Source organism: Python bivittatus, unplaced genomic scaffold (assembly GCF_059951505.1).
Source record: "Python bivittatus isolate LINGU-HERP-01145 unplaced genomic scaffold, Pbiv_v1 ctg000200_np1212, whole genome shotgun sequence".
Lineage (NCBI taxonomy): Eukaryota > Metazoa > Chordata > Lepidosauria > Squamata > Pythonidae > Python > Python bivittatus.
The window spans coordinates 3,611,921-3,629,934 of NW_028277040.1; the positions used below are offsets into that span (position 1 = coordinate 3,611,921).

Genomic DNA, 18,014 nt, shown 5'->3' on the forward strand with positions numbered 1-18,014 from the left:
GAGCTGCCCCATAATATGCACCCACAAATCCAAGAGACTGTCCTAGGGATCTAGGTCTAGGAATCCTAGTTTCATGATAGGACAATATCTTATTTGGTTCAAAGCTTTCTGTAGCTCATAGCTGTTAAGGCATAATGTATCTACAGTACATCTTCCCCCCCAAATATAGAAATGAGTAAGCTTGTGGCTTCTGCACCACCAAACACCTTTCGGACCATCCCAGATCATCTACCCATGTAATATTCTGGTGAGAATGCATCGTTGTGATGTTTATTGTAAAAACTGTCTGAAAGGTGACATACCTGTTTTTGAATGAGTTCTTGCCCCTTTTCTGGGTGCATGTGTACCAGATTCAGTTGGGGAGATACCGATCTACGAAATGGGTAAATATCACGGACATAGGTCTGCGGTATAATGAAAAACAAATTCTGTATTTTATAAATAAATTGCACTTCTAGTACATTAGCAATTGCGTTTTTAGGAATAGTAGTACTCTTCAGTAGTAGATGGGCTCTTATGGTGTAGTGGAGGAGAAAAACCTCTCAGCTCTATTTTAGAGATGTGGTATTTGTCATGGTGTCAGATCACTGATGGACAAGCAACCCTATGACTGCTTCCCTTGGTCTAGCAAGGGAATGAAATTGTACTGGAGATAGGAATTTGCTGATCTCTTTGCACACAGCCCTACTTTGGGTGTTAATCTCCATCTTCACAGTGAGTGGATGGTTTCCAAGAAAGGAAAGAGTGTTGGTAGATTGGAATAGTATTTGCTCTCTATTGGTGGTGTTGCCTGAAAGAGATCCATGTAGGAGTCATTATGAAATTGCTGCAGATGAGAACAGAGATGAGAGAACAGCCCACTAGATGTTTGGGAAGCCTCCTCAGCAGATTCACACTGAGAGAAAGGATCTTGCCAAGAGGGTGAAATTAGGAAAAGGAGCTAACGTGGTTAGGGATATTAGACTAGGCTTCCTTTTGGTATGTTCTTGAGGTCTTGGGATTCTGAATACCCTCCTCAGAGGTGAACATAAGAGATTATAAAACGATTGAAACTTCTATAGTTTCCAATACCAGCTGCCTTAATCTGTTAACATTCAATGAATGGTTTTAATATTTATGTTGGATAACTTGTTACCATGCTCCATTTGTGTTAGATCTTACTAATTAATTCAATAGTTATTGTTTTCTATGCACCTGAAAATCAAAATAGGGAATTGAGGGAGAAGTGGCAAAATATAAAAGGGACTGTGAGAATCCGCTCAAGAACCTCTCCAGGCTGGGTGAATGGGCTTCAAAATGACAGAGACAATTCAGTGTAAACCATTATAAAGTGATGCACATTAGCACAAAATATCCAAAATTCATTTATATATGAATGGGATCAGGACTGCCAGTGACTTGATCAGGAAAGGGATCTTGGGGTTACAATGGACAGCTCAATGAAAAAGTCCATCCAGTGCTGCTGTTAAAAAAAGAAAAAGGCAATTTTACACTTGGAATCATTAGGAAAGCAATTGAAAATAGAACTGCAAATATAATAATGCCCTTATACAAATCTGTGGTGAGATCATAGTTGGAATATTGTCTACAGTTTTGGTCACCATATCTTAAGGATATTATAAAGCTATAAAAGATGCAATCAAAATAATTAGAGGGCTGGAGCAACTTCCCTGTGAAAAAATACTGTAGCAATTGGAGCTTTTTAGCATGGAACAAAAGAAGGCAAGAGGAGACATAATAGGGATATTCAAAATCATGCATGGCATAGAGAAGGCAGAAAGACAGAGATGTTTTTCTCCCTCTTTCACAGTGTTGGAAGTGAAGAAACAGAAGAAAATTATTTCTCACACAGCACTTGGTTAAACTATGGGGTATGGTGTCAGCAGTTATGGTTATAGTAGCCAATTTTGATGGTTTTAAAAAGGCATTGGATAATGCATGCCGTATCAGACAATCAGTGGCTACTAATAGGTCTGTATGGCTTAGAGCCTGGATATCTTAGAAATCAAACCTTTTTTATACAGTTTCTGCCCATCCCACCCAGATGGCCAGAGAGAACCAATTGAGAGTTCCCACATACCTGGAGGTGTGATGACAGGGGCCCAACAACAGCCAATAATATTGATGGCTGTTTACTGCCTCCTGAATTTCCAGCAAGACCTCATATTGGTTGCTGGGAAGTAACTGCATAAGAGGACAATTGCTTTTCATACTAGACTTTTAAGCTTCCTAAATGTACCCAGTTGGCCACAGTATGACACAGAATGCTGGACCCAAACCAGCAGATATCTTTCTATGTTCTTGGATGGTCTCAGCTGACATAAGGGTAGAATTGTACCAGGGAAACTGTACCAGAAGAAAGAAGGGGATGAGAATTGAATGATTATGGCCAATTAACTTGGAAGAAGTCAAAGGGCAAGGGAAATAATCAAGCAACAGGTATATGCTTTTTTTCCTTTTTTAATTATGATCCTAAATCAGCAGCAGTTTAAACTATATTATTTATATGTCCAATCTCTTGCAGTTTAATTGAACTCTGAATGTGCATTTAACTGGCTGAATATGGAAACAGAGATGACCTGGAATTTCATAGCTGCCATGACAGCCATAGGCTTACTCCCAGGTCATCATGGGCCCTACTCCATGGATCTGGCATTTATTTTAAAGCAATTAATGTATGATGTGGTGGAGTGAGGACATTCCTAGCAGTCCTTTATCACTGACAGATCAATTTCTGGTGACCAGTTCTGCACAGAGGAAGGACCTATTAAAATTGCCCCAGAAATCTTATGGAGTCATCTGGGTCACTGCTGTGAGATGCGAGGCTGTATCAATTGTTTAAACAAACAAACAAAAAAACAAACAATCTGCTGGTTATTACCTAGTTATATAACCTGCTGGTTATACATCTGCTGGCTATTACCTGGTTATTTTAACCTGCTGGTTATAAAGGCTTATATGGTTTAGGGCTTTGATACCTTGAAGACCCCATAAAGAATATGCCCATCCAATACAAACCACAAGAGAGGGCACATTGCAAGCCCCCACTCTGGAGATGAGTGGGAGACCAGAAATTAGCCTTTCTGTGATAGTTCCACTCTCTGAAATACTCTGCCCCACCCCTGAAGTTGGGATGGCTCCCTCCCTTTTAATATTCATGAGGACAGTTAAAACACTGTTCTTCCACAAGTTCTTTGGGGAATAAGTGTTATGTCCAAGTTAGAAGTAGGCTATCTAGTAAGTTTTTATAAGAGGGTTTATGTTAAATTGTTATCTTTTTTAATGTTAATAACTGATCTGCTGGTTTGGTAATTATTGTTCCTTATTCTATTGTGGTTGTTTTATTGTACTACTTGTAAGCCACTTAGAGTCTATGACTGAAACAGCATACAAATTTTATAAATACATGAAAATAAATAAAATAAATATATTTTTAGAGTGTTTTATGTATCAAGTCAGAAATAACCACCAGTGAATCCAATGGAGCTTACTTCCAGTAGACTTTCAGGGCCCATACATATTATTATCAGACTTTATTAAAATGTCATGTTAGTGTATTCAAAATGTTACTCTGGCATGAGATTTTCTATTACAATGAATACATAACAATAAATATAAAACTATCTCACCTTATTATAATGAATAAGATTCCACCGCTTATCCATTAAAAAATAGTTGGAAGACTGGGATTCAGGTATGTTAAAAAATTCCAGACACTCCTAGCACATAAAGACATAAGCATAAGCTAATATTGGTTGATCACATGTTCTTCATTTCAGAGAGTGATTGATTTTAAAAGTATTCTCCTCAGGCAATTGTGGCTATATCTCTGTTCCCTGCCCATAAAGATGGAATCTTAATAGAAATAGGCTATCAAGCTTTGCAGTGCTACTAAGGCAACTCTTTGTTAATTAGTGATACCAGTTATGATTGTAACAGGGTTCTTTAAGTCCACTGTCATCTTGAATTAATTTCCCAAGTCACAACTGAAAGTGATATAATAAGCCTACTTCATATAATAGGCCTATGGAAATGAGGCTGTTGGGTAATTAAAAGTGCAATAATTTACTAGCTAACTAACTCTTAAATGTTCAGCAGTCAAAGTCACTGATGATAGGTCAGCCATGTAACTCTCCTGTTTACTGTGTGTATCAAGTAATTTATAAGATGAAAGTTACAGGAGAATTACAGGTATGATAATCCTATTCACACAGATGTAAAGAAGCTACTAAATCAGGCTTTCAATAGATAGTTTTCTCCTTGTGAAGCACCTAATTCATAGAGATGTACTGGAGGCCAGACCTGTATATTATGTTAAAACATTTCCTCTCCTGCAACATGAGGAGGTTAATGAAGGAGCTTTAATACTGGAGGACTGGAAAATAGACAAAACATTTTTCAGAATTATTTTAATAATTTGCAAACCTTTAAAAGAGCTTCAAACTGAGTGTCTTCATGGACTGGTAGCTGGGTTGGGATATCACATTCATTCTGGCCATGAACTACTAGGGTCTTGGTGCCTTTAAAAGCAATAATATAATAATATAACAAATGTTTGTTTACAAAAAATATGATGAACTTTTGGAACCCTGTGTTTGCCTACAGAAATAAAAGTAAATTACTTTATGACTTAGTGTTCCTCCAAGTTGCTCAGGATATTTTTGATGGTTTTCATCCTATCACCATTTTTGGTTCTGTGCAGTACAGTTCAGCTGAAAAAGAGTGACTGTACCACACAGGGATATTCAGACAGCCTCATGCCTCACTGGGAATTTGAACTTTTCTCTCTCTCTCTTATCATGTCCACCATTGTAATATTATGCCATGCTGGCTTTCGTGCACATGCAAAGCTCTTTTTTCAAGCATGTGGATATAGCTAGGAAGAGAAGGTAATCCAATTCAGGTTGTTATTGCTAAATTTACAGCAGTCTTTGTTATTAATATAGAGGAGATTCTGAAAATAACTATGGGGATTTCATGCAGAATATGATTTTCAAGAACACAGGTTGTTTGTTTGTTTGTTTGTTTGGCTTGCTCCTTCAAATCAAAAGGAAGATTTTCTGGATCACTGTTCTTTTATCCATTCTATGGAGCCTATGCAAGGCATGTATTGCAACTTATGGAGTCTTTTATGTAAAACTCTTCTTGGTGATAGTCCTGGCTGATTACAAAATTATATCCATTAACACAAACCACTTCCTAGAGTTCTAACTATTGGTATCCTATTGTAGCTCAAAGATTATTATGCAGGGAGGGTGAACCATGATGTCAGTTCCTTATACAGTATAAGCCCAGATCACAGCATGTTATAGCTGATGCAATCCATTTGCTCCATAGAGTTGGAGAAGGGCAGCCAAAGAAATTGCCCATCACTGTCTCACCAAATATTTGATGAATTTTTTAGTTACTAAGGTTGTTGTTTTTTTTAAAGCTAAACATTTTTTTAAAATAAAAGCTAAATGTAAGAGTTTGGCCTGCTGGTATAAGGGCTAAAAGCCAAGAATAAAACAGGACACTTATTCAAGCAAAGGTTTTACTCACATTTAAAAATCCCTTTCAGACTTTCCCTTTCGTATAGGAAAGTCAATGACAGGCAGAAATGACGATACTGAGTCTAGGGTTTACAACCCACAAGTTCTCTCCCCTCTCCCCTTTTGCTCAGTTTAGAAAATGATTGGGCAGAAATATATCACTATTATAGTTACAGAAGTAAAGGTCACATACCAGCAAAAAGCCCCCAGGAGAATAAAAATAGTGCCTTCCATACCTGGCATTGAGGCAGTAACCAGCAGCTTCACTTCACATTGTTCCTTCTTCATAGTTTGTTTGAGATCCTTGAAGAATAGTCCTTCTACGTAGCCCACTACTTCCCAAAGAAAGGTCAGAGTGGCCGAAATGGCATCCATGCCCCATTCACATGGTGTGCGCACAAAATACATGATCAGTCCCACCTGTGAATCACAAGACACACACTCTTTATTCCAACCTGTAACAGGAGCTAAGTAGATGGCCAGTGATAAATATGAAAACGTGTAAGGTTGAGCCAGTCTTTCTCTGTCAGTAACTGTAGTTTGTGCATTGAAAGTCTGGGTAGCTATCCCTGCCAAAGGAAAGTATGGAATAATTTACAAACTTACTTAAAATAACATGATTGAATAAAAAAAACAGAAGACTCCTATATCATCAGCCTCACTTTTATCTTCTCTAGAAAATACAAATGACCATCTTTCTAAAGCATACTTCATTCTACAAGCAGGGATACAGTGAAGCAAACCTACTGAAAAAGTTTGCTAGGGAATGTTATGGCGAGATAAACATTAAGGCTTGTGCAAATCCTTTGAAAGAGGTGCTCTGTAGTGCGTGGGAACAAAGCACCTGTCTTCAAATCACTAATGCAACTACATCTTTTTTCAAGTTAATGAGGTTGCTTCAGAGCCTCCTCCCAGCAGTCTCTGCATGTACGTTCGTGCAAAGCCACTTTGCTTGGGTCTCAGCAGAATGAGAAAATTAATATATATTTTTTGATCAATCAAATGGAACTTCATGAAGAGTAGGAACCTTCTCCAGTTTCACAGTGTCCACTGCTAATTTTTGCAAAGAAGAGTAGAGAAAGCAGGATAGGCAATCTGGTGGAACTGTTGCATTCTATTAAAAAAGGAGTATTACTATACAGCATTAAAAAATTACAGCTATTCAACTTAGAATGAATGTAGACTAGAATGTCTGATTCTGATTTCTAGGTCTAGAATTTGTAACAGTGTCCTGAATATTAGAAGGAGGACATAACATTTCATGGTTTAATCTACTTTCAAAGCAAAAATGTATTAGATGTCTTCCTGTTCATCAATATATTTTCCTGATGCAACAAGCACCACCAACAATAAACAGTTTCTGAGGCTACCTCTACTAAAATACAATAAAAACAATAAAAAAATTAAAAACAATTAATACTGAAGTGGGGAGATGAGTAATATTAAAACACTAAACCAGTGATGGCGAACCTATGACACGTGTAAAAGGTGACATGCTACGACGTTTTGGGTGACACACCAGCATTCACCAACACCCAACAACAACTATTCTCCCTGTCTGAGTTACCAAAGAAACTAAATTTGTTTTACTCGTATTTCATTTTTGTAATTATTTGACGCTTCTCTCTATAATACATAGCACCACACATGATTGGACTGTATTTTTTAAATAAATGAATATGTAAAGAATTGCCTCTCTTTTGTTCAGGGTTGAGGGTGGTGACACGCCGGCAGAGTCAAGTTAGGTATTTTCTGAATTTTTGACACGCTGAGCCCAAAAGGTTTGCCATCACTGCACTAAACCATTAAAAGGCTTTGGTGAGTAAGTATGCTGTTAGCCCACTCCTACATTCAACTCCAGAGGCAACTTTTTCTATAACATGAGCTCCACTACCAAAAAAGAGAATTAACCATTGAGGTCAAATACATTCATGGCAGGGCCCACACCAGGTACCCAGTAATGACTGAAGACAGATAGATGAGCTATAGAGCAATCAGCAGACCTGTAAGAAGCTTGAATCTAAGCTGTATAAGACTTTATAGATCAACATGAGACCCCTGAACTGGTCTCTCAAGGCAACTGGCAACTACTGAAGCTGTTTCAGAGGGGTTACTTGAGACATTCAAGAGGCACCACATCACCCATGCTGCAGTTTCTAGACTACCTTCAAGGGCTATCCACAAAGTGCATTGCAATAAACCAACCAGCACATGAGTCACCAAAGTCAGGTCACTTTTCCCCGATAGGGATCCACCTAGTTTATTAGCTGAAACTGATAAAATACCCCCCTTGGCACTGAGCAATTTTCCATGGGTCCATTGTTGATGCAGGATCCAGGGGAACCCCCACTCTAGGCTGCAGACTAGGCATTTAAGAAACTGCAACCTCATCAAGAAGAGATTGACAATAATTGTTTCCTTAAAAGGTATGTTATGAGTTAGTAGAAGATCATCGCTAAAGGTGAGCTGTGAATTGAGAAGGACCTGGTTTGAATTTTTTCTAGACACCAAATAGGTGGCACTTCCCTCTTTCATAGAGAAAAAGAGTATAAAAATACTTTTTTAGGAGTTTGTTCTAAAGGTTACAAGAATATATTGTGCACTAAGCTCCCTGAGCAGGGGACATGGTGGCGCAGCGGCTTAATGACGCTGAAAGTTGCCAGCCAGAAATGGTCGACGCTTCAGCAGTTCGAGTCCAGCCTTCGCGTTAACAGGGTGAGCTCCTGTTTCCTCCCCAGTTCCTGTCAACCCAACAGTTCGAAAACTCATGTGAGTAGATAAATGGGTACTCTCACTCCAGTGGGAGGAAAAATGCTGGCGGCGCCTTGCAAATGGGGTCAGGAGCAGTTGCCGGTAAGCGTGAAACCGCGCTCGCCCGAAAAGGGCGCAAAGCAACGGAAACTCCGCCTCCTGCGCTCGCCAGCTGGGCTCTGCTCTAGGAAGAAGGCTCTGGCAAACCACTTCCGAAACACCTTGCCTTGAAAACTGCAAAGGACTCGTCCAAGCAGTCACTGCAGAGTCGGTAACGACTGAGTGCAGATTAAAAAAAAAAAAAGCTCCCTGAACACTCAAAAGTTTCTAAGTTCAGAACACTAAACGCTCTTAGCATAATAACCACTGACATAAGAATTCAGCCTAAGTTTATTGGTCTACAATTCTCTAATTCTGCTCTTTTGGGAGAAGAACTTTAGTAAATCAGAGGAGATTTTGGACAACCGGAAAAAAGAACAATTCAACTATGCTTTTGATCTTCAGAAAACTGAAGCCAAATAATTAGCAAAAATATTGACTGTAAGAGAAACTGTACAGGAGATGTATTTCTTTCTTGAATGTGATGCTAATTGTGACTGCCCAATTTAAAAATCACAGATTGACTCTACTTTGGATAAGAGCATAATTAATGCTTACAGTTTGGGTTATGCCCAGGACTCAGAAGAACTTACCAAGTAATTGAAGAGGATATGGGATGTTTGAGCAGGAAAGTCTCCAATGTTCAATAAAAGTTTCCTCAGCATATACATCAATTCATCCTGCAATTAGAGCAGAATTTTTCAGTTTTGTTACAGCATAGCGGTCAATTTCACTACTTGCACTGGGATCAATTATTACACTCTAAGGTAGCACACAATTAAAATCTTTATAAGTTGCAGCATTATGAATGTCTTCCCATAAATGACAAGGGAACATTTTCTTACAGGACAGCTGTAAAACCTGATCAGAATGTCTAAACAGAACCCTAGTCTGATAAATGTCTAGTCTTGTCTTCAAATGTTTGAACTCCTTATGTTCTTTGACTATATTAGATGCTAACCAGTTTATCTTTAACTTGAATAAACTGTTCTCTGGTGTTGGCAGGAGATTAGAGAGTTTTGCCTTCATTTTAAATTGAATGCACTGAACTCTTATACAAGTGTCTCACACTTTGGTTAATCTTAAATATGATTTATTGAAACAAGTCATAAATTTGAAGTTGGCTTATTTCAATAAAACATAGTAAAAATTCACTACTATTTATTTGGATTCAGTCAAGTTAACCTGAAGTGAATTTTGGACAGATATTTTTTCCCATCTCTTTCTTGCAGCTAAGCTGATGAAGCAGAAGGAAGGGAGAGAGTACAAAGGCCTGTTCATGTCTTAATAAATTACACTTTATCATTAGCTCCAACTAGGACAGAAGCACATTGCTTTTTTTTTTTTTCCAGCCAAGGGCCAGATTTCATATTTGATCCACCTGTTAGGATCCATGCTCCAGTGTGGGCAGGGCCAGGATAAAATTTGATTTAATTTAAATGCAATTTATTTAGTACAGAATTACTTCTCACCTTTTTAATAATTTCCCCTTTTGTTACATTAAAAGTTACAACTGGGTGACAACTTCTGGGAGGTTTCTAGGACTTTGGGAAGATACACTGGTGGCCTCTGCACTGTGGATGTCACAGGGTTTGGTCCTCTCCCCCCTCCCCCCACCCCCTTTATTTATTTATTTATTTTTATACACACACACACACAAACACACAACTTTATATTGAGATATATATATATATATATATATATATATATATATATACACACACACATACACACACACACACACACACACACATACACACAACTTTATATTGCCACTCTGGGTGGTAGGAGAGATGTTGTCAATGTCCTGCCTTGGTGTCCACAGGCTGTGAGGGTCTGGATGGAAGAGAACAGACTGAAGCTGTTCTCTTCCATCCAGATAAGATGGAGCTGCTGCATGCATCTCAGGGTTTTCTGCTGAAACCAGCATTTTCTCTGTATAAGCACACACTACTTGTGAAGGAGCAGGTTCATGATTCAGGAATCCTTCTGGACTCCTCCTTGAGCAAAAGGTGGAAGCTTTGCTCAGCTTTGGCTGGTACACCAATTACAATCTTACTTGGTGCAGGAGGATTCACCTTCATTACCACCCAATTGGACTACTGCAATATACTTTATATGTGCTACCCTTAAAGACTACTCAGAAACTGCAACTAGACCAAAATGCAGTAGACCATGTACTCACTGGCTCTTGGTGCTGGGAGCATATATTACTGATTCTGCAAGCTCTGGATGGGTTGCCATTTAATTTCTGGGTACAGTTTAAGTGCTAGTGTTGATTTATAAAGCCCTTCATGGCTTGGTGCTTGGATATCTTCAACACTGCCTGCTCCAGCTGGAATGAACCTGACCCATTAGTTCCTTTAGGGAGAAACTACTGTACTTTTTACCTCAGACTTCTGAGAGGTGAGGGAGGCTGAAGCTAGAAGAGGTTGCTTTGAAATAGCCTCCCTGTAGATATCAGGCTGGCCCATTCTTGTTGACCTTCAGGAAGATGTTGAAAAAAGGAGTTCTTTCAGAAGGTATTTCTCCTAGTCTAAGAATTATGTTATCTTTTATTTATTCTCATTTTTTCATTTGTTGTTATTGCTTTTATTCTGGGCTTTATGATGTTATATTTAAGTTAGATCATGGATGTTTTGATTGTTATATTATATACTATGGACGCCACTGACAGTCACTAGATTATGATTGGGGTATAAGTCAAACAAGCAAATAAACAATATCCTGGGACCAGCAAGTTACTCTCCTCTGGAAGAAAGTTTTGACTGAGTTCTTTTATGTGTGTTTATGAAAAGCAGAACCTCTACCTGTCGATTACTGATAGTGAGTTTCTCCAGAAAATGTCGAAGAACTGTGGAGGGATCTTCAATGAGACAGTTCCACAAGACTTGTTGAGCCACTGCACTCACTGTATGAGACAAAAGGAGAGAGCTCGTCTGGATCTGACTTCAGAAGTAAATCGATGCCTCCAAATACAACAACTTTTAGATTAGTCAAATTTCCAGATGTCACAGCATAGAAACCTGTTCTTGCCAAACCCTAAACCACATATGTTCTCAGCCTGAACTTGACACAACATAGTTTGGTGATGCCAGTTATATCCAATTTAGTCCTAAACATTTAGTCCTAAAAGTCAGGAATAGTACTTGATATAGAAAGAAACTATTTACATGTGACAATGGACACTTAACCAAATGCAAACATGTTACTTTGTGGCTTAGAACAGGGTATAAACTTAGTGTATTCCTGTCATTAGAAATGGTAACAGAGAACTGAGTTATGATGGAAAGCGTTACTTTTTATAAATTCACATCTGCTTATTGTGGGGGATATTTTTGCCTGCCCTTTGTCTAAAAGAAGGGAAAGGGCACAAATGTCTTCAAGGAATGCATCACTGGAGCACAGGGCAGAACAGCACAGTTGTTCTGTCCATTATGATAACGTACACGTGGATTCCCCTTCCCCCAAAATGCTTATGAGATACTGAATTCAGATCCTTTGCTGCTGCTACCTCTTCCATTGCAGCCACCTTTTGGGCCTGAATTTTATCCATGTGACAATGAAGAGTCAGCTGGAATCCCTGGTCTCAAGCCAGTGTGAAAATTTATTCCAGATTCATGGAAAAACTTCTTCAGAGGAAAAAGTGTGATCCAAAACGGAATCTGCAATTTCTGATAGAATTCAATCCTCTCCACCATCATCTCCAACATTTACTCCAGTGAAACCAGTCCATATTTCAGGGCCACGCTCTTCAGGGTCCATATGGAGGATCAGAGGAACTTGACAGAAAAAAGTAGAAGCTCTTAACCTGAGATATTCTTACATGAAATCTTGGGCAGGATTGCTTAGGAACTTCAGTGGTGCTGAATCCTCTTAAGTGCAGCTGTATTTGCCTGCCTGTTGTGCTAAAGATGCTTTTCAATATTCAGCCAACCAGGGCAATAAAGCAAAAATGGGTCACTGTATTTTCATCAGCGCCATACCTTGGGGCAGTAAGCTAAACTTTCCCATTTCATATCTGGGAAAGGGGTAAACTATATAGTTTTATAGTTAAAGAAAAAGCTTATGGAGAATATGGAAGGAGATGGAAAGCCACACTAAAGATTGATGGAGAACATTAAAAGATTTCACAGTTTTACTCTGAGTTAATAGACTGCCAGGTAATGCAAATGCAAATATCTGACTTTTAAATTTGGAATCTTTGTTAATAGAAATTTTGAAATGAGAGGCAGGATTAAAAACACACACACACACCTGATTTTTGTTAATGGTTTGATCAGTCATATATACTCTCTCACATATACATTATTATACTGTGTGTGTATGCTTGTGTGCACACACACCGGTATATGTACATAAGGACTGTGCAGCATTTGGGGAATAATTTGGGAAAGGTATTTCATTCAGTACAGTCATGTGAATGTTGCATCTGCCCTCTGCAGCTGCTGTGTGATCCCAAGAAAAAACACAGTTGCTTTAAAGAATTGCTGAAAAGTGCTCTGAAGCACCATTTTCAAATGGAACCTGAAACTTATGTAGAGTATGCGTATGTGTATAACACAAAGATTTCTCCAGTAGTTGGCACTGTTTGCTGCTAAAAGAAGTACAGGTATTTTTAATTGTTTACCAAACCTTTAAACTAAAACAGTACCTGCTACTCCATCTTCCCGGACTTCTCCATCTTCCATCAAGTGAACGATTGGAAGCACAGCCGCACAAATGCAAGCAGGAAACACTGCCTGTGGGGGCTGCGGCACGTGATGATTCGGTGTGTGCTCTGTTGTATGCTCTTCATCTAAAAAAAGATGGTGGAAGTAAAGTCCAAATTAATCGTGACGTTTCATCTATAGTCATTCTTATTTATCTATATAACTATTGTCTGGCTGTAAGGAAACCCATTCTGAATAAGGGTTAGATTACCTCAAGTCCACTCATCAGATGAATACCAATTTTCAGTCTACTGACAAAACAAATTTAAGCATTCAGAGAGGGGTAAAAGTTTCAAAGCACGAGTCACTCTTTGTAACATTTGATTCATATATCATCCCAAAGATGTGGTTGTTACTGGAGCCAGAAACTCTTAGCTGCTTATATAAGGCACATATATGGGCTTTATCAAGTTTAACTGTGTGAGAGAAGCCAACTGAAAATGAACAACATTAGTCATATAAGCAGATTTGGCACAAGCAACATAGGCACTGTTTTAACGTAAAGATCATCTCCCACATTAAATGGCACACTCAGAATAATAGGGTCTAAAATAATATCCATGTTAACAATTGCTGATTTAACTTGAGATGACTCCCTGGATAGTAAAGATCTCATCATGATGAGATCTAGGACACCCCAACATTGGAGATCACATAAACATATTTCATGTATTACAGGAGGAGAGCTGTGTTAGTCTATGGTGGCAAAAAATCAGGAGTCTGGTAGCACCTTTTCCAGCTAACACATTTTAACACCGAAGTAAAATCAAGGAAGAGTCAATAAGTCATTCATAAGACAATTAACCTCCAATCTAAAGTTCCCTTACCTTCAGCACTGACTGCTGAACGCACTGACCAAACTGAGCCACGTCGAAAAGAATAGTTTCTATGTGATGTACTGGAAGTACATGATGGACTCACAGACAGACGGCGTGATGCCAGGTTGGTGACTTCTTCTACTGATAAAATCAATAGAAGATTTTTAAAAATTTTATTTACGTAGTCTGCTGATCAACTGCAGCAATGAAAACCATTTCGCTCACTATAATAATGAATAATACACTTAATTTTATTGTATCTATATAGGGATATAAAAGTATTTTGCATCAGTTCCTCCAAACTCTATTTTCAGGAGGTCTGCCAACAGCAGAATCAGTGATTGTTGACAAACAGCTAGCATTTGTTCTTCCTTAGAAAATAAAAACCTACAGGGAGGTTAACAAATTAGCAGAGGCTGATCTGAAGCTCTTCCTAGATTTATCATGTAATAAAACAATATCATGTGTCCCGTGGCCATTTCAGCACTAGAAACCAATCAAGGAAGTCTGAAGCAGTCATACCACCAATAATTTAAGATAGGGATGGGCATTTCCTGACCTGTAGTCTGCAGGTGCCTTATTTTTGCTGCCTTAACCTCCTTGCCCCAAAATTAAACTGCTAAATTTCAGTGGCATTATTTTTTTCTTCGTTCAACATAGAAAATAGGTATATTAAGTTGCTTCCCCAAAAAACAAACCAGGGACAAACATTGCAGCTCTGCATCTTCTGGTGATGTTACCAATAATGGCCCCTTGCAGCTCTTAGAAGTAGAAATAACTGATAATATAAATACAAAAATAACAATTTCTGCCTTGTGTGGGTGGGTGTGGTGACTTTATCCCTTGCTATACGGGTCTCCAGGCCAATGGACACATTCCAGTGTACAAAGTGAGTGCACCTTCTTCCTCCTGCTCTGAGCTTGGGGAACAGCTGGGCTCATAGCAAGCTTCCTGAGTGATGGGGATGGCAGTGATGAGACTAGCTTCTCGGCCCAGACGTTTCTTCTCCTCTTCCTGTTGCAGGTTCTTCAGAATGTGTTCTGCTCGTTGATGAGAACGTGATACTGCCCGGGCTGAAAACGACTTCTGCAAGCAAACCATTAAAAAAGACATTGTAAAAAAGTTGCTTTGGGTTTTATAAAGACGCTTGCATTCGCAATAGCAAAAGAGTACTACTTCAGCAAACTCAACCCAGGATTATTTCTGTGAATAATTTGTCAACTATCAGAATTCATCACCCATCATTCCAAAGGAAAGAATGAAAACATTCAAAGGGATTAAAAAAAAAAAAGTTGGGTAACCTTGAGATTCGCAGGTTATCTGATCTCATTTTGGGGGGGGGGGAGTGAAAAGCTGCCAAAACAGCCACATGAGAATGTTAAATAACTGGGGATGAGGGGAGAGGAATAGTGAAAACTAATTGGGCAATTAAATGGAATGAGAGACTGGAATGTGCTATGGGAGTGAAGGAGAGACAGAGATAGAAAATTTAGGCAGATTCTTTACATTATTAAGGTAAGCTGCTTCCACTATGTTACAAGCCCCCCCCATTAAGGAGGTCCATCTAGTGGGACCAAGAAGAATGGCCTTCTCCATAGTGACTCCCTCCCTGTGGAACATCATCCCCACAGAGATAAGACTGGCCCCCACCTTAATATTCTTCCGAAAGGCCCTGAAGACATGGTTTTGCCAGCAGGCCTGGGGATCCCAGATTGAGATGGAGCGCATCAAGTGGTTTGCTTGAATGCATTGTTGTTGCCAGGGGGGTGGGAGTGTAGTGGATTTGTATTTGGGGTTTTATTTCTGTAAGCTGCTTGGAGTCACTGTGAGTGAGTTGGGCAACCATATAAATGGCATAAATAAATAAATAAATACATAAATAAATAAATAAAAAAAATATTTTTAAATGTCTGAAGTATGGAGCTGGCAGCCACCCACAGAAATTAAAAGGGGGAAAAAACATGATTCTTTTAATGGGTATAGCTGAGGGTGGCCAAAAATCTGTCCAACGCTTCCCTATCAGCTCAGTGCCAGGGTGGAAAGAAATCAGAGGGGAAGTAAATGATCACTTGGAACATACTGAGTAATAATCTAGACAATGTCACAAAATAAATGGAGATGGCAAATATTTTCTCAGGCAAAGTATATGGAAGTGCAATGCACCCAGACATGTAAACAATATGCAAGCAATTGCTATCTTCTTTATAACATCATGTGATATCCCCCTTCATAAACGATTAGACTTTCAGTCTTCCTGAGCAGACACTAATGTTTCATCTATTTTTGTTTCCAGGCCCCACTTATCACACAGACATATGAAAAGGAGCCATAGAATGCCTAAGTGTAAAATTTGGTTAACTAGTTTGGGCTGATTTTGCAGTATTTTTCTCTGTATGAGAAAAAAATAAATCCTTATACTTGTATTCTAGATTGTTGTGCCTGGACTTAGTCTTTGGATTTTGTTTCTAAACATGCAGTTTAATAAATTCTAATACATGTCTGTAGAACTGTTTTTGTTATCAGCCTTCTACAGCTATTCTAGGTTACACAGATCATTTGTCTAATTGTAAAGACTAAACATGCACCAGTCAATCTTATTTCTAAGAGATGCCTTAAGAATTTATTAAGCTGCTTTATATATATTTTTTTTCTCCCTGCCTTCACACTCTACCGCAGTTAGCTTCTCATTTATAAAATAAAGATGCCTGTTTCAAGGAATGTTATACTTACAGATTGATCTTCATTGATGGGATCTTGCACGCTCCCACTGCACTGGGGAACCCACGGTGGGTCAAACATGGGGACTGATGGCATTCCAAGCACTGGAGAGGGCAGGGTGAAGTTAATGCTTGGTGGAGGAATCTATAAAAATAAGTTCAGAAGATGAAATATCATAGTAATACCTCTTGTTCTTCTCTCCGGAAGATAAATTTTTCAAGGAACAAGGAAATGTTTCAGAGTCAAAACATGTCAGTTTCTTTAATTCTATCCTGAGATGAAAGATGGAATTAGAAAATACACTTTCCCTCACATAAGACAATGGAAATGCAAATAATTCCTTTTTTTAGTTTTTTGTGGTTGAGTTAGGGTTCCTTTATTTACTTATTTATTTATTTGACGCAACTACAATACATAAATTAGATATAAAGCAAATTGTTTCTTATCTAGGCAAACAAACCGTTTGGCCAAGCCACTGTCAAAACTGCCTGAAATAACAGAAAAATTAGCTTTGATCTAGGAGGGAGAACAATTTTCTCAGGCCTTGGAATATATCCAGGAAGTTGTACACTGTTGTTGCTGTTGTTTTCCTCATTACAGAGCATCCAGAAAAAAAGCACCAGTATTAGGAAACAGAGCTTTGAAGGCCAAAGAACTTGGTCATTTTTCTTTCATTATATTATCTTACTATATGCCTTGACAAACATAGTGCTGATATAGTATTTCCTTCCAGTTATAAATTATAGGGCTTAAAGAGCCATTCATATGGGAGAACGATAAATCTGCAAAGGTGAAGGAATGCGGACCTGGCCTTGAGGATGGAGAAGGAATGAGCAAGGTGTTAACAGAGGAGTTGTAGAAAAGATGACTCAGCCCTGAGAAAATAACCCCACCTTGATTTTCTTTGGTATAAGATAGAGTAAAGAGAAACTCTGACAGACTTTCAAGATTCCATTATTTTACCCTACAAAAATAAAGTGCATTCCTGGAATCCATGTTGTGCCTGCCTGTTTCTTGACGTTACCTATCTCAAAGGGCTATGGCAAGACCCTGTAAATGGTTTCATTCACACTTCAACAAATATAAAGAACAAGGCTATTTTTCCATTACAGTGTGTCATTTGCTTCATAGCATTCCTCAAAAATGGTATACCAGAATTTCACTATCATTACTTCTAAAAACTAGAGCTCTGCCTGCCATCTGGCTCCAACTAGGTTAAATCTTCTCAGAAACTCCTATGGCATAGTTATTAGAGAATTTGTATGGTTCACTATGACAGAAACTGCTTTAAACAATTGACAGTTTTCTTATAATTAAGGCTTCTGATAAAATCTTATACCCTCCAAGATTTAAACTCTGCAATGTTTTCTCCAGACCTTTCCACA

General features: G+C 38.6%; 1 protein-coding gene across 1 annotated transcript in view; it reads right to left on the bottom strand.

The window, feature by feature from the left end:
• UNC80 (unc-80 subunit of NALCN channel complex) overlaps positions 1–18,014 on the bottom strand; it is a 153,788-nt gene that overhangs the window by 51,683 nt on the left and 84,091 nt on the right. Inside the window, exons 34-43 of the mRNA XM_088135592.1 lie at positions 16,642–16,773; positions 14,811–14,997; positions 13,921–14,052; positions 13,036–13,179; positions 11,192–11,292; positions 8,975–9,061; positions 5,768–5,951; positions 4,426–4,520; positions 3,630–3,719; positions 303–404 (exon numbers count right to left, since the gene is read on the bottom strand). Of these exons, the coding sequence (XP_087991718.1) occupies positions 303–404; positions 3,630–3,719; positions 4,426–4,520; positions 5,768–5,951; positions 8,975–9,061; positions 11,192–11,292; positions 13,036–13,179; positions 13,921–14,052; positions 14,811–14,997; positions 16,642–16,773 (1,254 nt within the window). The remainder of the gene's footprint in view (positions 1–302; positions 405–3,629; positions 3,720–4,425; positions 4,521–5,767; positions 5,952–8,974; positions 9,062–11,191; positions 11,293–13,035; positions 13,180–13,920; positions 14,053–14,810; positions 14,998–16,641; positions 16,774–18,014) is intronic.